This window comes from Gorilla gorilla, chromosome 7 (assembly GCF_029281585.2).
Source record: "Gorilla gorilla gorilla isolate KB3781 chromosome 7, NHGRI_mGorGor1-v2.1_pri, whole genome shotgun sequence".
NCBI lineage: Eukaryota > Metazoa > Chordata > Mammalia > Primates > Hominidae > Gorilla > Gorilla gorilla.
In genome coordinates, this window is record NC_073231.2 from 6,439,419 (window position 1) to 6,460,964 (window position 21,546).

Here is a 21,546-nt window from a genome sequence, read left to right on the forward strand (position 1 = left end):
GAAGTACTGGAGTTTGTGTTTGAGTTGATAACTTACATTTAGGTCATCATTGGAGCCAGTGGAGTTTGAATTCTTTGACTTCCCATACTGGGGACAGCGCTTGGAGCCTGGGAGGTGTACTGCACAGAGCCAGTGGGTTTACTGGATATGTAATTTATGCCCTAAATACAAATTCCAGTTCTTGGAATAAATTATAGTTGAAGAAAATGAATTTAGAAATTAGACGAGAGTATAAGAGGATGGTTGTGGCTGGGCACGGTGGCTCATGCCTGTAATCCCAGCACTTTGGGAGGCCAAGGCAGGTGGATCACGAGTTCAGGAGATCAAGAGCATGCTGGCCAACATGGTGAAACCCTGTCTCTACTAAAAATACAAAAATTAGCTGGGTGTGCTGGCATTCACTTATAATCCCAGCTACTTGGGAGGCTGAGGCAGGAGAATCTCTTGAACCAGGGAGGCAGAGGTTGCAGTGAGCTGGAATTGCCCCACTGGACTCCAGCCTGGCAACACAGTGAGACTCCACCATCAAAAAACAAAACAAAAACAAAACAAAAAACAAAAAAACAAAACAAAAAACCACAAAGGATGGTTCCTGGTAGAAATGCAAAATTTTATATGTATATTAAACAGAAAAACAAGGTGATTATCTTAGGAAAAAATGAGGGAATTGGCTTTTGTTTGTTTGTTTATGCTGATTAAATTCTCTTTTCTCTTCCAACAAAACTACTTGTTTGGCTGAGACGTTTGCCATCAAACTAATATTTTGATATGCTAGAGACAGTTCTGCAGGGAGTGCTGTTCAGGGCTTACCTTGAATTAAGCAACTACAGCAAGAAAAACAAACCCTCAAAATGATCTTCTTTTCTCCTGGGACAGCTGATAAGTTTTCCCGCCATGTTGACAAAAACCATTTCCTGCACTGTCTCAGTTAACAATCCACGCTCCTCCCCTCATTACAAAAAGCGCAAACATGAAATTCAAAGCAACGGAACACTTTGGGAATGAGGGTGCATTTGGAAGTGGGGGGTGCAGCTCCTCCTCTGCCCTTCCTTTGGGCTTATGACTTGCCAGCTATTGCCTGAAGTTGCAGGTTTTCCCATCAGACTTTTGGTTTTGACCTGTTGGTGTTTGGCTAAAACAGCCCATGACATGTGGATCAGACAGCTTTCATTAAAAGTGCTGGATACTTAGGGGGAGAGCTGGTTCTTTCCCAGATGAAGGCACCACTCTGGGGTTGAAGTGCTCCCTCCCAACACTGATTTTCTGAACTAGCTCTTTTCTCCTGGGGATTTAATGTGAAGGTTTTTTCTTACATTTTTCAACCTGTGAAAAACAGAGGTTAATCTTTCCTATATTTCCAGGTTTCTGGTCAGGATTTAATATTTTCAAAAGACTTCTAAATTCCACATGAGAGACATTCTGTAAAGAAATGTCCTAACATTATTCTAGGAGACTGTAAGCCAGCTTTCCCAGGGACCTGGGCCCTTGGTCTCACAGAGTAGGACAGGAGCTGGAGGCAGAGGGGGCTGAGCCTGTTTCCCCAGCTTGGGCCTCAGACGGGCCAAGCCGCAGCTTAGGGGTGCTGTGACTATGTCACATAAGTCGGAAAAAGAACTGTTCAGGATACGTCTAAAATAACTTTTTGAGGAGATTTTTGCCTAAATGTGTTTGATGACAGAAATTGATCTTCAGCTATAAATTATTAAGATTCATGGGCATATATTACATATATAATAGATATTACGTATTATATATATTGCATTTTCTAAATAGCTCTGTCTTTTAAAGTTTATCTATACAAGTCAATATTTTAGCAGCAAAGATTTTACCGGCGTGAGATATTGTCCTGTTATAATCAGTGTGTGCATATATGTATATACCTATATATATTTAGTAGGTTGCCACATTTGCTATTCTCTGTTGTTTTTCTTTTTTTAACTTGAAGATGTGAAGTAGGAACGAATAATTGGGTGCAGTGCAATGATGCACCGGTGAAAATCTGCAAATACCCGGTCACAGGGCTTTTTGAAGGAAGGTCTTACATATTCCGAGTGAGGGCAGTGAACAGTGCGGGCATCAGCCGACCCTCCAGGGTCTCTGATGCGGTGGCTGCACTTGACCCCTTGGACCTCAGAAGTTTACAAGGTAAGCTGCTCACGCCTAAGTATCCACTGTGCCCAGGAAGCTTTTGCTGTTTTGTGTGTGATTTGTTCTCTCTTTCCCTCCCAACTCGATGTGAGCCCTGAGAATGCCCTGTGTGCAGAGCATAGCACAGGCTGTTTCACCGTTCTCCGACATCTCCACCAACATCACTGCAGGAATGAAAACGGGCTGACGTACACTCTAAAATGAATGTGCCTCTCCTCCAGAAAGCTCTTTGCTGGAATCCAGTTAAATTGGCTCAGAATTAGGCCTTTTTTTATTCCATTGGTGATATAATTTCAACACATAATGACACTTAGAAGGCCATCCTATTCTGAGTTTTAATTTTGCATGACACAGATTCCTTAACGGGACTGGGCCCTTCATTATGGTTGTAAGCGAGCCACTATATTTTCCTTACCCACATGGTCCTTTGCATCCACCACCAAGAGCTGAGAAGTGCTAACTGTTACCAGGATACTTCCAGAATCAGCTCTGATGCCCCCAGAGGACTCACAGGTTGTAGTCCTAATGCAGAGGAGATGCAGAGCTGGCACAGAATGAGAGAAAACGGGCTTTTGGGGAAAACTTCGCATGTCAAATCGAGTATCATCCTTTCTCTCCGCAGCTGTTCATTTGGAGGGAGAGAAGGAGATGGCCATTTATCAGGATGACCTTGAAGGTAAGTAGCGCCTCATCACCCCAGCTGCTCAGCCCCTGGGGATTTGGGGTTGTAATTAGAGATGGGAGAGATGGACAGAGAACGCCCCCTACTGGGCACGGCCTCTGCATGGAAAAATGAAAACCGCAGGTCAGGCCTGCAAGCCCAGTGCCCACAGAAGTAAAAAAAAAGAAAAAATCAAGCAAGACAGAGTGAGAGGGTGGGAGAAAGGGTGAAGGAGTGGTGACTCTTAGACTCACCTTTCATTTGGGGTTTACAAAGGCGTTCTTTCAGGGACTTGTAGAGAAGAAACCAAACTAAAGCTAAGACTTGGTTCCTGGGTGATGTAAGATCCTTTCTCACAGATAGCATTGTGAAATCGATTTCATTTTACATTTTCTAAGCAAAAATTTTATTCCCGACATTTTAACTGAAATGGATTGAGTCTTTCCTGCCAAATGATGTTCTTGGTCCTTATGTATATTTGATTTTGTGGATATTTCTTCTCCCTGATATTCCTTTTAGAGAGCTTTAGAAAGAATGATGTGTTAAGGAGAATCCAACATTATTAACTAGAAATCAAAAGGTTTTAATTGGACTTATAATTAGAGTTGGTAGAGTGCCATGGGTGAAAACTTAAAAAGAGAGATTTCAAATCAGTTTGGAGCCACTGGCTAAGGAGAGGTGATTTTGAGCTGCTCGCTAAAATCACAGCCGTGTTCTCTCTCCTAGAGCTGCAGACTCAAAAGCGTTTTCTGGATTGGTTTTCTACATCTGAAGCAGATAGATCCCCAACTAGTATCCACACATTGCATGTTCTGCCACATGAAGATTTTTCTCTAGGATCTTAAAACAAACGTATGTCCCAATGTGTCCCATGAGGGACATAAACTCCCAAAAGAAGACCGTTAAGAGTTCTGGTCAAGCCAAGGTAACCTTTAAGCCTTAGTCAAATCCTCTGGCTGCAGAAGGACCTAGAACTCAGGAAGGACACTCAATACATAAGGAATGAAAATGAGGGATTTGGGGAGGGCAACTTCTTGTAGTCTCCTGGGCATCTGGCTTTTTGACTCAGCCTGGTATTCTGTCTCATGCATGATAAACCCTCCCCATTTTTCGGATGATTAAAACATGGATATTTGAATGACTGAAAAATGGCTCCAAATGCTGTTAGAAGAGAAGGTGTGCTTGAGGCCGACCAGCCCGTGTAGAATGAGGTTGGTTCTGGCACGTGGGAGGAACAGGCAGCCCAGCCCGTGTAGAATGAGGTTTGGTTCTGGCCTGCGGGAGGAACAGGCAGCCCAGCTCGTGCAGAATGAGGTTTGGTTCTGGCCTGCGGGAGGAACAGGCAGCCCAGCCCGTGCAGAATGAGGTTTGGTTCTGGCACGTGGGAGGAACAGGCCGCCCAGCCCGTGCAGAATGAGGTTTGGTTCTGGCACGTGGGAGGAACAGGCAGCCCAGCCCGTGCAGAATGAGGTTTGGTTCTGGCACGTGGGAGGAACAGGCCGCCCAGCCCGTGCAGAATGAGGTTTGGTTCTGGTAAGTGGGAGGAACAGGCAGCCCAGCCCGTGCAGAATGAGGTTTGGTTCTGGCAGGTGGGAGGAACAGGCAGCTCAGCCCGCGCAGAATGAGGTTTGGTTCTGGCACGTGGGAGGAACAGGCAGCCCAGCCCGTGCAGAATGAGGTTTGGTTCTGACATGTGGGAGGAACTGGCAGCCCAGCCCGTGTAGAATGAGGTTGGTTCTGGCCTGCGGGAAGAACAGGCAGCCCAGCCCGTGTAGAATGAGGTTGGTTCTGGCCTGCGGGAGGAACAGGCAGTCCAGCCCGTGTAGAATGAGGTTTGGTTCGGCCTGCGGGAGGAACAGGCAGCCCCCCTTCTCGCTCCTCACGAGCAGACAGATCAGGGAGGAGGTGGGCAGCCCGGAGCACGCTGAGTGGATGTGTAGGAATCCGGTCTGGCAAAAATGACCCACGGTGAGAAGGTGTAACTTGCATTATAAATGTCACGTATCTGTGATGAAATTTGCTTTCTGTAAAGGCCATTGAGAAGAGCACTGGGGAAGGGAAATCATGTAATGGAATGAACCTTCCCCAGGGCAGAAGCCCTGCCTTTTTGGAGAGAGAGTCTATCTTTCTAGTGAGACATGATTGTGGTGGGATACACGAAGCCGGCTGTTCATGAGGTGTCAAATGAAGAAAGAGCGCGTGTCCTGAGGCTTGGTTTGCCAGTTGATAAAGTGGAAGTTTGGCGTCCAGACACAGTAGCTCTCATTTCCCGCTGGAGTAAAGACACAGATGCTCTTTTCCATGGTCTCGTGTTTTCCTTGCTTTCAGCAAGGCAGGTTTCTGGCTGACTGGGCCTGTGTTCTCCTCAGTTGGAGGCGGTTGTGAATGTGGCAGGATTTATTCATCCTCAGGGGACTTTTCCAAGTCTGTGTTTATGCGGTGGGTTATGGGAGGCTGACGGTGAGACTCTTAGATGGAAAATTGCTTGACGAGACGTGGACACTGCCTGAGGCTCAGCCTCCCCGGCTTCATTTCTCTGACGTGACGCTTTGTGTGCACTGAACAGGCAATTTCCATGGTCAGAAACAAACTGGGTATGAAATTGAAATTCTGCTGTGTTGATATGGGGTTTTGGAAAGTTTATCTGTTCACCTCAGCCATTTTAAACAAGGAATATGTCCTGTAACTTAAAAAAATCTTTAGCCAAAGAAAGAGATCTATAATGTTTCGAAGCGAACCATTTCGGGGTTCAAGAATTTGCTATTAGGAAGTTCCCTTTTCTACCTGTGTCTTTTTTCTTCAGCTGATTTTTTTTCTTTTATCATTGCTTTAGCTAGAAAATACTTGGTAAATGCCCCTTGTTTTAATGAAACAGAAACTCATTACTGTTGCTGGCTAAAAATGGCTCCTCTGCTATTTTTGACTTTTTGCCGAGTTTTTCTCATCATTTTAATCTTGGGCAATGTCTTCCTTCACACATTTAAACGGCTATCCATGCGCTTTCCTTACCATCAACCCAACTTGCCCAGTATTTGTTGAATTGCTCAGTTGAAAAATGGACACTGTATTTTTGGAAAGGCCAGAATAGACCCTCACAGAATATAATGAGAGCATTTTTACTCTACTGTTCTACTGTGTTATTCTCTCCTAATTATGTATGCAAGCGTTGGCTGTGCTGTCCTGGGCCGGGGCATTTGCAGCCCACATGCTCAGTCATTTGCTCTGTGCTCTGCAGGACCCTTCAATTCTGTCAAACCTAAAATAAACTCGGTGTTTCATTTACTTAGAGAAAAATCTGCTGGGGAGGTTGTAGTTTCCTTAGGTGGATGAGGGAACAAAATACAGAAGTTGGAACCAGAAGACCTAAGCCTGGACCCCAGTTCAGCCACCCAGTAGCTGTGCGATCTTAGGAAAGTGATATGTTTTTATGAGCTCAATTTCTGGATTTTTAAGTGGAGGAAACCAATAGTATCTTCCTCCACACATGAACAGAACCCAAAATAAGATATTGAATGTGAAAGCATTTTAAAACAATCATATATATTATATATTAATAATGCATATAACATATAATAATACAAAAAGCATGTGTGTGTATATATCTCTCACTGGTTCATCTAGTATTGACTTGGCCCATTGGAACAGGGCTGGGGAGCCTTCAGGGCTGAAGCAGCGGTGAGGGCAGCATCAGTGCCCTAGGGGTAGAACCGTTGGCCAATGTCTAGCCTTTGCTTAGCAGTGTCTCACGTGTGCTTAGCGGTATCTTACGTGTGCTTAGCGGCATCTCGCGTGTGCTTAGCGGCATCTCACATATGCTTAGCAGTGTCTCTCGTGTGCTTAGCAGTATCTTACATGTGCCTAGTGGTGTCTCATGTGTGCTTAACGTTCATTTTTTTTCCCTCGGCTCCCCTCTCAGGGCAGGGTCATCACTCATGCCCACGCCTGTGCTTCCCTCTCCCTGGCTCGAGGGACACTTTTGAACCCTTTTCTCCTCTCTCCATGGTTGGAGCATCTGCAAATCTGCAAGGCTTGTGTGATCACATTGCCCAGGCTGATGAAGATGTGAAGAATAACTCAGATGTCTTGCCCCAGCCGGGGATCCCCTGCTGACAAAGCTGTGTTCTTCCTTCTCACCTTGTCATCAAAGGAACTGTCTCTCACTCCACTTTCTCGGGGCCTTTTGCTACGTGCAGGGGCAAAGGCAGCAAGACAGTTCAGAAAGTGTGAACGAGATGCTGCTGTCAGCAGCTCACACCTGCTTGCTGCTTCTGTTCATTGCCTTGTTCCTTCTGTGCCCTTGGTTTGCTTCCCTCATCAGCACCTCTGAAATAAACCAGGATTCAGTTTTGGAATTTCGGCAAGTGTTACAGAAAGATGAGTTTTCTGCATCTTGTCTCTGGAATGCTTTTTTCTGTGGGTCTCGAGGTGTGGACACGGTGCACGGGTGGAGAGCAGGCCTGTGGGGTGTCCCCTGCCCCAGTTACCCTCTGCATTTTCCGGAGACACACTGACTCCTTGTGTAAAATTCAGCACCTTACCAGAATGACCCCAGCTCAGCCTGCGTTGCCTCTGACCCGTAATGTGCTGTGCAACAGGGCTCAGGAAACGAAACCCAGTCTTGCTTTGTACTATTTCCATGTTCAGTTCCTGGCCTGCCACAGAGTCCTGAGGGAGCAACTGGATTTTGAGAATGGCTCACAGATGTCCCGGGGAGGTTTCAGACCGTTTTAATCATGTGCTAATCTAATTGAAGGTTCATAATATTTTTTATCACAATTTCAAGAACTGTGGATCTGGAAAAACCTCCACCTCCACTCCTTATGAAAATCTCCTATAAATTCAAACAGAAATCCCCACACCTCATAGTATATTTTAAAAAGATGTATGTCAGAGGAGAGGCATATGGAGCATCTCTGACTGCAAATATTCTAGCACAAGTTATTAGCAAAAGGCTTATCGACATCACTCCAGAATTCAAACATGCAGACATAGAATACAGTGCCTGTGAATATGGTACTGAGCTTCTGAGGGAGGGGCAGGCAAGGTGTTTTAGAAGTAGATGTGTAATTTAAGTGCTCTGAGGGCACACGGTGTAAAGAAAGAACCCAGAGGGGATCCTTAGAGGTGGGGCCGCCTCGATCCGTGGTGCTTCTGTATTTCAGAAGACAGACTGTGAATATGTTCTCTGCACAGATTCCCAACACAGTCAGAGCTCCATTTCGGGTGCAATGCCTGGTTTCTTCTGGTAAATCCTTCCCCCTCTTCCAACAGAATCTCTGGAAGACTTTCGGATGAGATTCCTTTCCTATGAACAGGCTTATATCTGTATTGGAAGCAAAACTAACTGGCTGATCTTTATTGGTGCCTTATCCTCTGGTTCCAAGGAAGCATCTTTGGGGTTTGTTTGCTTTCCCCAAATAGAAACAAAACAAGTTCAACACCCACGTGGCAGAGTCCTCCAGTGCCCTGAGGTGGGCTGCAGCGAGGCTGACGGGGGTCCTTCAGCACTCACCGAGTTTATTATTCCTCCAGGTGACGCCCAGGTTCCAGGGCCTCCCACTGGTGTGCACGCTTCCGAGATCAGCAGAAACTATGTCGTCCTCAGCTGGGAGCCACCCATTCCCCGTGGCAAGGACCCGCTCATGTACTTCATTGAGAAGGTAAACTCTGGGCCCGTGTCCTGGAAAAGCAGATCTCTGCATGGCCCCCCACTGTCATGATCTCTGTGTGGCCCCCCACTGTCATGATCTCTGTGTGGCCCCCCACTGTCATGATCTCTGTGTGGCCCACCACTGTCGTGATCTCCGCGTGGCCCCCCACTGTCGTGATCTCTGCGTGGCCCCCCACTGTTGTGATCTCCACGTGGCCCCCCACTGTCGTGATCTCTGCGTGGCCCCCCACTGTTGTGATCTCTGCGTGGCCCCACTGTCGTGATCTCTGTGTGGCCCCCCACTGTTGTGATCTCTGCGTGGCCCCACTGTCGTGATCTCTGTGTGGCCCCCCACTGTTGTGATCTTTGCATGGCCCCACTGTCATGATCTCTGGCACCCCACTGTCATGATCTCTGTGTGGCCCCCCACTGTCGTGATCTCTGCGTGGCCCCACACTGTCGTGTTTGCTGTGTTTTAAAGATGACCTACTAGTTCATCAGTGGGTCCAGACCCTGCACCGTTGCTGGGGAAAATGAGGTTAGGGCTGTGGTCACACGGCAGCAGGGGTGGAAATTGGCACCAGGGGGCTGGGTTGCGTCCTAGCTGGGCGTTGCCCCTCGGTGTGAGCAGGGAGTCGCTTCCCTCTCTGGGCGCCCGCGTTCTTCACTGCCGTGTGGAGGGCTGAGCTTGAGGGTTCTACCGTCTCCTTCCTGCTGCAACATTCCAGGCGCCTACATGCTGGGGATTCCAGATTCCTTGCTGGCCATGCTTGTGCACAAGCCGTATGGCCACTGGGTGGCAATCGTGTAGAGGAAATGCACACAAGACGGAGAAGGGTTAGAATCGCCAGATATCCAATAGAAGGCTTTTTTTTTTTTTTTCCTGAATGCATACAAAGAAATACAAAAGACGTTGTATATTGTAGTTCTGCAATCACGTATATGTATGTAACCTACAGAATTTCACAAATGATAACCTCACCCAGCACACATTCTCTTTTTACCCTGTCTGGTGACATTAAAGGCACAGGTTGTGACCCACTAATCTGACTTGGTGACGACCCCCTGTTGGGTTGTAGGCCATAGTTGGATAAGGCTCCAATGTCCTACAAAGGCTGTAACTAGGGTTTTGCGATACAAAATTTATATGTAATATGTAATACAATATGTAGTATGCACGTGACAGAGAATATAACATATAGAAGCTTACGCCACCTAATACAATAATCGCATCTAGCACCACTCAATGCAGCATGGCGGAAACAGGAATGGAAATGAACCATATTTCAGACTCCAGCATGGAGGAGGACCCTCTGGCCTTCTCTGCTTATTTGCAATGTATGCTATCTGGGGGGTAGAAACTAGAAATATTTCAGGGTAAAGCGTTACATCATTAATTCTGGGTGACAAAATATAGTTATTTGCATTACGAAAATACAAGTGGTCAGTCCCTCTGTGGGATCTCCTAGGGTGGAAGGTATTTTCTCAGGCCCCTCATTCCCCTCATCTTCCATCAATACCAGAAACACCAAGTTTGCAAACACTTTTTTGTTTTTATTTTGAGGTCTCATTTTGTCACTCAGGCTAGAGTGCACTGGCACAGTCATGGCTCACTGCAGTCTCCACCTCCTGGGCTCCAGCAGTCCTTCTGCCCCAGGCCCCTAACACCCAGAGAAGCTGGGACCACAGGTGTGTGCCACCACACCCAGCTGATTTTTAAATTTTTTTTGTAGAGACGAGGTCTCGCCATGTTGCCCAGGCTGGTCTCAAATTCCTGGCACAAGCAATCCTCCTGCCTCAGCCTCCCAAAGTGCTGGGATTACAGACACTTTAGTGTGTTTACAGTCCAGGCAAGCCACAACACCTGTCCTGCAAACACATTTTTAGAGAGAGGACTCTACCGTGGAGCCAGTGTGTGGGCAGAACTACCTGCTGTCAGTATTGATGACATGGCAGACACACTATTTTTGGAATTTTTATTATTTTATTTTTCCATTAGTTATTGGGTACAGGGGGTATTTGGTTACATGAGTAAGCTCTTCAGTGGTGATTTGAGAGATTTTGGTGCATCCATCACCCAAGCAGTATACGCTGCACCATATTTGTTGTCTTTTATCCCTCGCCTCCCTCCCACTCTTTCCCCCAAGTCCCCAGAGTCTATTGTGTCATTCTTATGCCTTTGCAGCAAACACACATTTTTAAGAAAATGTAATTTCAACTTTTATTTTAGCTTCAGGGGGTACCTGTGCAAGTTCTGACAGGGGTATGTTGTGTGATACTGATTTTGAGGTACAGTTGATCTCATCACCCAGGTAGTGAGCACAGCACCCCAAAGGTGGTTTTTCAGCCCTTGCCCTGTCTGGTAGGCCTTGGTGTCTATCGTTGCCATCTTTGTGTGCGTGTGTACTCATTGTTTAGCTCCCACTTATAATTGAGAACATGCAGTATTTGGTTTTCTGTTCCTGTGTCAATTCACTTAGGATAACAGCCTCCAGCTGCACCCATGTGGCTGCACAGGACATGATTTCTTTCCTCTTTATGGCTGTGTAGTATTCCATGGTGTGGAGGCACCACATTTTCTCTCTGCGGTCCACCATTGCAGGGTTGAGTCCATGTCTTTACTGTTGAGAACAGTGCTGCGATGAAAATACAAGTCCATGCATCTTCTGGTAGAATGATTTATTTTCCTTTGGGCATATACCCAGTAATGGGATTGCTGGATGGAATGGTAGTTCTGCTTTAAGTTCTTTGAGAAGTCTCTAAACTGCTTTCCACAGTGACTGAGCTAATGACATTCCCCCAGCAGTGGATAAGCCTTCCCTTTGTGGACCCACATTCTGATGTAGGAGAGGACGCTCTCCTATAGACACCTGGACTGCGGTTGCTTGGGGACGTGAGGGCCTCAGGCCCATGATGCCCTGGGGGATCCCACCACAAACGCCCGGGGCAGATTCAAAATAGCGGCTTTTCACTTTCACCAAAATGAGAGAAAACTCCTTCAAATATGAGTCTGATTCTAGAAGTCTGGGTTGCTATCTGAAATTTTCAGCAGGCTTACCAGGGTCAGTGTATATCCAACTTTTACTACCACAAAACTACTTTCTAAAAAGGCGTTTTATCTCTCTGTGAAAAAATAAAATAAAACATGTAATCAAGGTTTTTAAAGTAATTACAAAAGATAAAAATTAAACAAGCAGTATATAAAATTTGGGAAAGACAGAGAAGTTACATGGAATGCAATTAAAATGAGCAATAATTCCACCATATAAAATAGCCATATTAATGTGTGGTGCATATATTTATAGTCTTTTTCTCCATAGATTTTAATGTCCTTGTTGTATCATACAATTTGCGTTCTGTATTACATTTCACAAAATAACACAATTCCTCTTATTAGACTAAAGATCTTTATACAATAAGTTAAGTGGCCATGAGGTTTTTAATCTATGAACATATCGTCATGTGTCTGACCGTACTGACAGCCATTTAGATTGCTGTCATTTAATCACTACTGCAAGTAGCTGCAATATGGTAATAACTTTAAATTGAAATGCGAACCACTGAGTTATGACAGAATTTTATGAATATACTTCTAAATTATCTTTCATTATTTGCAGGTTAATTCTATTTTGCTAAAACTACTACCTATGTATTGATTCCCTTATGTTTTCTATGGTTTAATTATTTACTTTAATGGAAAAAAATTTATTAGTAAACATGATCAACTTTGGGTATTTGTGACTTCCTTCTCCAAATTGGCATCATGTTTCATAAAACTCAAAAAAGATGCATGACCATCCTTTGTGTGCGAGGCGCAGCGGGCGCGCCTGGTGGACCTGGGTTAGCGAGAACAGAGCATTTCTTCCTCCTCCACACGCCTCTGGGGACCTCGCGGTTTTCACTGCCAGTCTCGTTTCTGTTTCTCTTTGTAGTCCGTGGTGGGGAGCGGCAGCTGGCAGAGAGTCAACGCCCAGACGGCGGTGAGATCCCCAAGATATGCCGTGTTTGACCTCATGGAAGGGAAGTCATACGTGTTCCGAGTGCTGTCAGCAAACCGGCATGGCCTGAGCGAGCCTTCAGAGATAACGTCCCCCATTCAGGCCCAGGACGTGACCGGTGAGCTGTCACACTGGGTGGCCCCAAGTCAGGATGGGCTAAGAGTGGGGTGATACCAAATAGCCTTAAATTGTGTGAATAAAGACATTAATGTTATAAACGAGTTGAAGTTCAAGTTGACTTAAAACTTCACTTTACGAGAGATTAAGAGCTCTCTGCCATGTTTTGTTTGGTTCTTGACATTTCTCCAAAGCTCCATCTTCTTTTCATGAAACCAGTAAGTGAGTTGAAAAATATGTTTAGGAAATGGTCACTTTTATTGTTTTATTTAAACTTTTTAAAAAACTTTCATTTTAGGTTCAGGGGTCCATGTGTAGGCTTCTTACATAGGTAAACTTATGTCATGGGGGTTTGTTGTAAAGATTATTTTGTCACCTGTGTACCAAGCCTAGTAGCCATTAGTGACTTTGCCTGCTCCTCTCCCTCCTCCCACCCTAGACCCTCTGATAGTCCCCAGTGTGTATTTCCATCTATGTGTCCATGTGTTCTCATCATTTAGCTCCCACTTATGAGTGAGAACATTTGGTATTTGGTTTTCTGTTCCTGCATTAGTTTGCTAAGGATAATGGCCTCCAGCTTCACTCATATTCCTGCAAAGGACAAGGCCTTGTTCTTTTTTATGGCTGCATAGTATTCCATGGTATATATGTACTGCATTTTCTCTATCCAGTGTCATTGACAGGCATTTGGGTTGATTCCATGTCTTGGCTATTGTGTGAATAGTGCTGCAATGAACATTGACATCCATATGTCTTTATGGTAGACTGATTTATATTCCTCTGGGTATATACGCAGTACTGGGATTGCTAGGTTGAATGATAGTTCTTTTTTTTTTTTTTTTATCTCTTTGAGGAATCATGACACTACATTCCACAATAGTTGAACTAATTTACATTTCCACCAACAGTGTTTAAGTGTTCCCTTTTCTCTGCATTGGTCACTTTTAAAGTAATTCAAATTTTAAGTGCACTAGGCTTTTTTGTTGTTGTCTTTTTTTAATTAGTGCTTTTTTAAAAAAATTTTTGTTTTGTAGAGATAGAGTTTCACCATATTGCACAGGCCAGTCTTGAACTCCTGAACTCAAGGGATCCTCCCACCTTGGCCTCTCAAAATGTTGGGATTCCAGGTGTGAGCCAGGGTGCCCAGCCAGGCACTAGAGTTTCTTGCCCATCTGGCTTGAAGGTCCCTCTTGGAAAGTTTCAAATACAAATTACAGAAATTTTGAATTGCAATCCCTGGAGTCATAACTCCTTCATGGATGGCAATTAACTAGCATGTAAGCGGAGGCACTCCGGAAATCCCCAGAAGCCTTCACGGGAGGCACATTGGTGTCAGGAACGCAGTTCCGAGTGCCTGGGTGCCCTCCACCCTCTCTCTCTCTCTGTCGTGTTTCCTGAGAAAGCCAGATACGGAAATGAACAAGGTCACGAGGCCGGCTGCCTCCATGGCATCCTCAAGTTTCTACCTGGCTCTGGTTTTAACTGAAGCTCTTAGAACTCATACCCAGAACCACAGGCTTGACAAGACCAGGTGTCTTTCAGCAGGGCCCAGCCTTCTTGTGCTTTATGACACATATGAAAAATGACAGTGTCCATCATGGAGAAACACTGTGGGGTGTGTGGCCCAGGTGGCCGGCACGGAGGACACAGGTGGCCCCAAGGCCTTACCTGACCTCAGTCCGCAGTCCACTAGTGGGGCCTGGCACCACATGACAGGATCTGATGGTTAGGTCATGATCGAATTTTGAGTGACCCTGGGAGATTTCAACAGATCTGATAAAACTGACTCTTACTTTCTTAAAATTGGTTAATTTCCATTCCAAAAAATAGTTGTTACCCAGGTAGCCTCATCCCTGCTGCCAACAGAGAATCTTTTAAACAGCTCTGATGGGGCACAGGAGGCTTCAGGATGGATGTCATCCTGTGTCTCTAGGAGTTGTGTGGAGCTTGGGAAGAGATCAGAGAGACCAGCACCTCCCAATGGCCCTCGGGTGGTCGGCCCGGGGCTCCTCTCCTACTCCCGGACCCCTTGTCTGAATCTCTTCCAAAGCCCCCAGTCTGGCTGTCCAGTTCCATGTGAAAAGGGCCGGAAGATCTCCGCTGTATCTTCCAAAGCTCTGATGCCATTTCACCACTCCTTTTGTCTCCTACGAAAAGTTGTCCCTTCTGCTCCGGGTCGGGTTCTTGCTTCCCGAAACACCAAGACGTCGGTGGTCGTGCAGTGGGAGCGACCCAAGCACGAGGAGGACCTGCTGGGCTACTACGTGGACTGCTGCGTGGCCGGAACCAACCTCTGGGAGCCCTGCAACCACAAGCCCATCGGATACAACAGGTGCGGCCTCCCTCCCCGGCCCTGGAGTCAGCCTTGCAGGAGTAGCAAGACCGGTGAGGTCCCTGTGGCCCCGGCACAGGGAGCACCATGGCTGCAAGGCTTCTGCGTAAATGAGTCTGTCTTAGCCACACACAAGGGCTGTATAATTTTAAAGTTTGACCACTTGGGTGAACTAGTTACTGCACTTGCTCATCTCGACCGAAACGATTTATTTATGGATGAAAGGAGAGTTCCAGAACCTGTTTTTTTTTCCAGACATAATTAGCACTTAGGCCTTTTCTTTGAATAGCAGAGTTAAAAATAGTGACTACGATGTGAAAGTCGTTTTATTTTTTTCGTATTGATTTTTTTGAACTTGAAAGTTGCTTTGTTCACGTGCCTGGAAGTTCTATTCCCCAGCACCTGATGGAGACCCCACCGGGCGCCGACTCTTCGCTTGTGGTGGGGGCAGCCTGGGGGGATGCTGGTTGCTTTGCAGGGGAAAGCCAGTGACTCTGCCTTTGGAGAGACTTGCTCCTGCTGCCTGCTGAGTGTGCAGGGATGTCTGAGGTTATTAGGCTTCTCTGCGATACGCGTCTTAGGAAAATGTCGGCAGCTGTCAGAACCACCCTTGTGGATAGATGATCAATTATGGCTCAGCCATTTCTCCTTTTAAAATCTGAAAAAAATACACTGTAAAAAGTGGTGGCTAACAAGAAGAGATGTCATTGAAAAGATTAACAATTAGATGTTCTTCACAGCCCACACCAAATGCAGAAAGATCGATCAGAATAAGGAACTTAAAACATGATTCCAGTACAGGGAAATGGTTAGTGAATATTTATTGACTATATATGATAAATAACAATTGCTTACATGGACTGAATATCTATCATACACAAGGCATCTGTGTTAAGTTCTCCACCTACAGTTTTCCATGTAGTGCCTGCAATAGTGCTGTGGGGTGGGAATTATCATCCCCATCTTACAAATAGAAAAACAAAGTCTTACAGGGGTTAAGGAAGTTGATTAAGGCCATAAAATCTGTGAGGTTTCAAAGCCCCGGTATTTGAGCCTAGTCCATCTGACTTCCAAGTCTTGGCCTGTAACCACTGCAGTGTAATTACTGCTCATTAAGTTTTACATACACGGGTTCTTTTAGATAGGGAATGGCATACTGTTGGATAATAGACCTCTGATCCAGAGGAGGCCCAGAAAGTACAAAAGCAAAGGTGAACTCACAGAACAAGTGGCTTTGACACCACGTGTAGTCAGCTCCTGCTATAATTAGGTGCTGTGACCTTACTTTTGGACTCTAAATGTTGAGCTAATTAACTAGAATTGAAAATGAAGGATGTATGTTATCCATAAAAATTTTTTATGGCGCGTTCAGGGTGATTTTTCTTCTGCTGCAGGAGAGAAAAAGTGGAGCCTGGCAGTTCTGACCCTGATCCCTGTGTTTCTCAGGTTCGTGGTGCACGGCTTAACCACGGGAGAGCAGTACATCTTCCGAGTCAAGGCGGTCAATGCTGTGGGGATGAGTGAAAATTCCCAGGAATCAGACGTCATAAAAGTGCAGGCCGCACTCAGTAAGTCACTCACGGGCTGTTGTGTGCCGATTGCTCCCAGACACTGTCATTTCTGCATGAATAAACATTTGTGATGCCATTTGGAATGTTATGGAAGGGGAAAAGGGGGCTAAATTCTTGAACAGAGAACATGAGTTTCTTTGACGCCTCTCGGTTGGCTGCTTGTCTTGGAAATGACAGTGTGAGAGGGAGAAATGACAATACACTAATAAAACGCCAATTAAAAATAGAAAACATTATTAGAGGTTACATGTGTTGCCAAATACCCGTACTCATGTTAAAATATATGCTGTAGGCTGGCGCAATGGCTCATGCCTGTAATCCCAGCACTTTTGGAGGCCAAGGTGGCCGGATCATGAGGTCAAGAGATTGAGACCATCCTGGCCAAAATGGTGAAACCCCGTCTCTACTGAAAACACAAAAATCAGCCTGGCATGGTGGCGGGTGCCTGTAGTCCCAGCTACTTGATAGGCTGAGGCAGGAGAGTCACCTAATCTGGGAGGCGGAGTTTGCAGTGAGTCAAGATCGTGCCACTGTACTCCAGCCTGGGGGGACAGAGCAAGACTCCGTCTCAAAAATATATATATGCTGTAGGGGATACATTTCTCTTTTCAAAATACGTGCTAAAATACAGCAACATCAATGACCTTTTTAGCTGTTCTCAGTTCGAGGAACTTTAGTCACTTCAGAGAATGTCATGTTTATGTAATTTTGTGACTTTGTTGGTAAATAGTGGTGTTTAACAGTTTTTATTATTTTGATCAAACGAGACAATTGGGATCCTAAATCTCAGGGACCGTCCCTAGAACAGTTGCTGTATCAAGCTGTGCTGCAGCCTTGTGGCTTTCTGTTTTCTCATGAAATGCACCTCAGGAAGTCAGTGCGCATACTCAGAAACATTTTGAAACACAAATGCCACGTGGGACACCCTTGGATTCACAGGGTTATCTTCCCACTTCAGAGGGAACTATGTGGCTCGTTGATGATTTTTCATCTTCGACTAAATTTGCAACATTTTCAGAAATTAAAATTTATCTTCTAATGATATTGCTGTTGGATTTCCAAGGAATGTCAAATCTGATAACATCTAGCTAGGTACAATAGCGCTGACTCTTTTGTTTTAAGATCAATCTCCTCTCAATTTTTTCCAGGAGGGACTTTCAAACATTCCCATTTTCTTTTTAATGTCATTCCCACTAAAGGAAAACCACTTTCTTTTTTTTTTTTTTTCGACATAGAGTCTTGCTCTGTTGCTCAGGCTGGAGTGCAGTCGTGTGATCACAGCTCCCTGCAGCCTTGAGCTTTTGGGCTCAAGTGATCCTCATGCCTCAGCCTCCTGATTAGCTAGGACCCCAGGCACCACCACCATGCCCAGCTAATTTTTTGATTTTTTGTAGAGATGGGGTTTTACCATGTTGCCCAGGCTGATCTCAAACTCAGGAGCTTAAGCAATCCTCCTGCCTTGGTCTCCCAAAGTTCTGGGACTACAGGCTTGAGCTACCGCACCTGGCCTGTTTTTATTCTATGATAACAATCACTTAATTCCAGTCACTTGTGTCTCAGGTAACAGAGGATGGCCACATCGAGGTGACTCAGAGCTGGGGCAAGCAAACTCAGGCCCATCCGTTCTCGACCTGTTAGGAGAAGGTGGTCCCTTTCAAATGCCCTGCTCAAACAGGGAAACACGGATTCACACTCATTTGAAGGAACTTGAAGTTCCTCTAACTGTGCAGGAAATTAAAACAAACTGGAATCGTATCTGTCATCTCTGGCCACAGATGCAGAGTAGTTTCCTTATGGTTGTAAAGGTGAAAGCTCCTTCTCCAAGCTTCTTTCAGGGGGCAGAGAAGACAGAACATCTTCTGCTGTGTCAAATATTCATACCAGATTTAAACTGTTCATCCTATGGAAATATTAGTAGATACACTTAGAAATAGCAATATATATATATGAGATAAATTTTTGTTTATTTTTGTACTCATCCCCTTTAAAGAGGTGTAAAGACCAAGGTGGTTAAGTGTGGGTTAACAGTGATCAGAGAGCGCAATGTTCAGGCCCGTCTCCACGTTGCTTCCTCCTCCCTCTGCCACACTGGAGCTGGCTGCCCCGGGGATAAAGCCCCCTGCTGAGGCCCTCGGTAACTCCCTGGCTGTGCTTCCTTGCAGCCGTCCCGTCCCATCCTTATGGGATTACTCTCCTCAACTGTGACGGCCACTCCATGACCCTCGGCTGGAAGGTCCCGAAATTCAGCGGTGGCTCGCCCATCCTGGGCTACTACCTGGACAAGCGTGAAGTTCACCATAAAAACTGGCACGAGGTCAATTCCTCACCCAGCAAACCGACAATCCTAACGGTCAGTTGGTTTTTATTTCTTCGTCTATTTTTGCCTGGGTGGTTCTTTACATTTCCGGCAATGTTTCTGCGTTTGATGACATTAGATAATTTGATACAGACACAAAAATGGATTAAAAAATAGCATCATGAGATCGTGAAGTTTTGGAGCTAAAAAGATCCTAGGCATCATATTCTTTTTCTTTCTGAGAAGCAGTGAAGAAGGGAGCTCAGGGATGGAGTGGGTCTGACAATGAGTCCATGACCTCTGGTGTCACCAGCATGTGGTCCCAGTACCTGTGGTAATGTCCCTTGTTCTAGGCTCTGAGGCCTTGAGGGCAGGGATGGAGTCTCATGTGTGTGCCTCAGGGGAGGGTCACGCTGAATGTCTGTTTAGGAAGAGAGTAACGTTGGCTCCCTGCTTGTCACCCACCACTTCCCTGAGACATTCTTGTATTTCAGGCCTCCCAGAGAGTCCCTTGCCTCAGTGCCCCTGGTGCTCAGGTGCAGAGAGTGGCAAGGACATCGACTTGGAGCTCAGAGATCTGGGGTCAGATCCAGACACCCCCTTGGCAGCCATTGTTCTGTTTCCCTATCCGGCCCTTGACCCCTCATCTGAGCATAGATGAATGACCCTTATCTCACACTGCAGCTCCCATCCGGACCGTGGGGAGCCACAGACCCCAGGGGAATCACTTACACTCCAACAGGACGGTTTTCTTTTTTGGAGGGTGTAAGGCCTTAGAAGATCTAATCTTTGTCTACTAGAAAATTCTGCCTTATAAATCTATCTCTTTATAATATATTTTAATATTTTATACACATATGATGATATATAGGCAACTTTCTAGTTTGCTGTGACATTATTGATATTTTGCCCACGTTCAACCTCTGTTCTGACCCCTTACAATGTCTAAATGTTCTCAACTTAAAAATTATTTTATTTTTAGTTGACAAATAATAATTGTATGTATGGGGTACAATGTGCTATTTTAATATATGTTTGCATTATGGAATGATTAAATCAAGCCAACTAACATCTCCATTGCCTCCCAGTACTTATAATTTTTTGCAGTGAGAACATTTAAAATCTATTTATTTATATATTTATTTATTTTTAGAGACAGAGTCTCACTCTGTGACCCAGGCTGGAGTGCAGTGGCACGATCTCAGCTCACTGCAAGCTCCACCTTCTGGGTTCAAGCAATTCTCCTGCCTTAGCCTCCTGAGTAGCTGGGATTACAGGCGCCCACCACCATGCCCGGCTAATTTTTGTATTATTTCAGTAGAGACAGAGTTTTGCCATGTTGCCCAGGTTGGTCTGGAACTCCTGACCTCAGGTGATCTGCCCGCCTCAGCCTCCCAAAGTGCGGGGATTACAGGCGTGAGTCACTGTGCCCAGCCTAAAATCTATTTAAAAAATGTTTTTGAAATACGTCTACAACACATTATTATGGGCTAAATCATCACCGTGCTGTGCAGGAAGCACCAGAACTCGCCCCTCCTGTTCCTGCTGGAACTTTGTCCCTCTGTCCAGTGCCTCCCCGATCCGGCACCCGCCCTTCAGCTCCCTGTCTTTGTGAGTGCAACTGTTTCAGATTCCACATCTGAGCGAGATCACACAGTGTCTGTCCTTTTGTCCGTGGGTCATCTCGCTCAGCACAACAGTTCTTTACTCGGTGGGAGATTCCTGAGAAAAGTACCTGCTTACTTTCTGAATGCTTCACAGCTAGTCTAGTGAGGAGGATAAACTGAAGCCGTTTATCCTCAGATATCTTACTTCGGAAGCTATTTTTTGAGACAGTGTTTACCCAGATAGCGTTTTTGTGCCACAAGCCCTGGGGAGTCGAGGCTCGTAGTGTTGGTCAAAGGCCTCCCTAGTGCTTTGTCCCCCAGCCAGGCAGCGTCCCTGAGGGCCCGGTGGGTGGCCCCAGACTGCAGCACCCCAGGGACCTGGGCAGCCCGGGGGCTCTTGTCCTGCAGAGTCCAAGTATGGGGGACATGGTGGGCTCCGTCTCCAGGGTGACCCCCCTTGGGTCCAGGGCAGGGCCCGCTCAGGGGACAGTACGTGGGCTGAGTGCCTGTTTCCTCCAAGCCTCCGCCCTTGAGTTGGCCCTGGGTGACCGTCGCCTCTCTGGGCCTCAGTTTCCTTACCTGCCACTGGGGTATCACCTGTCCCCCACCCCCGCAGGAGCCTTTGGGGATTGAGTGAAGGACACTCAAGGTTTCATGCGGCTGCAGCTCGTCGGCCACATCGAGGGCCTTCCTGAAATATTTGGTCCAATTTCCCGACAAGGTTCCTTCCTCTCATATTTTATTTCACAAGCCAGTTATAACAACTCCTCCCCCTCAGTGGGCTGTAAGGCATCCTTTATCTCATGTATTAATTTAAACAAAATCTGAATAGGTGGACGGCTTGACGGAAGGCTCACTCTACGAGTTCAAAATCGCCGCCGTCAACCTGGCCGGCATCGGGGAGCCCTCGGATCCCAGTGAGCACTTCAAGTGTGAGGCCTGGACCATGCCGGAGCCCGGTGAGTCGCTGCCCCCAGGACCCCCGCATTCTAGCGCACAGGCTGGCTGGGAAGGGGCCTCTGTGGCTGCGGCTCTGGACTCGCCAGCCTTCACAGCATGTCTGTTCCTCTGACACCCGCAGCCGCAGAGCCACCGTGCGCCAGGCGCTGTGCAGGTCCGTGAATCAGGCAGACCCAGCATCTAGTTTGGGCTGTGCGTGGTCCAGA

At 46.2% G+C, this 21,546-nt stretch overlaps 1 protein-coding gene across 3 annotated transcripts in view; it reads left to right on the forward strand.

Moving 5' to 3' along the window:
* Window positions 1-21,546, forward strand: part of MYOM2 (myomesin 2) — a 100,035-nt gene that overhangs the window by 32,433 nt on the left and 46,056 nt on the right. For all 3 annotated transcript variants that reach the window (XM_031013752.3, XM_063709018.1, XM_063709019.1), the window contains 8 exons: window positions 1,946-2,145; window positions 2,771-2,824; window positions 8,342-8,469; window positions 12,392-12,575; window positions 14,732-14,906; window positions 16,353-16,474; window positions 18,640-18,827; window positions 21,213-21,339. In XM_031013752.3, the coding sequence (XP_030869612.3) occupies window positions 1,946-2,145; window positions 2,771-2,824; window positions 8,342-8,469; window positions 12,392-12,575; window positions 14,732-14,906; window positions 16,353-16,474; window positions 18,640-18,827; window positions 21,213-21,339 (1,178 nt within the window). The remainder of the gene's footprint in view (window positions 1-1,945; window positions 2,146-2,770; window positions 2,825-8,341; window positions 8,470-12,391; window positions 12,576-14,731; window positions 14,907-16,352; window positions 16,475-18,639; window positions 18,828-21,212; window positions 21,340-21,546) is intronic.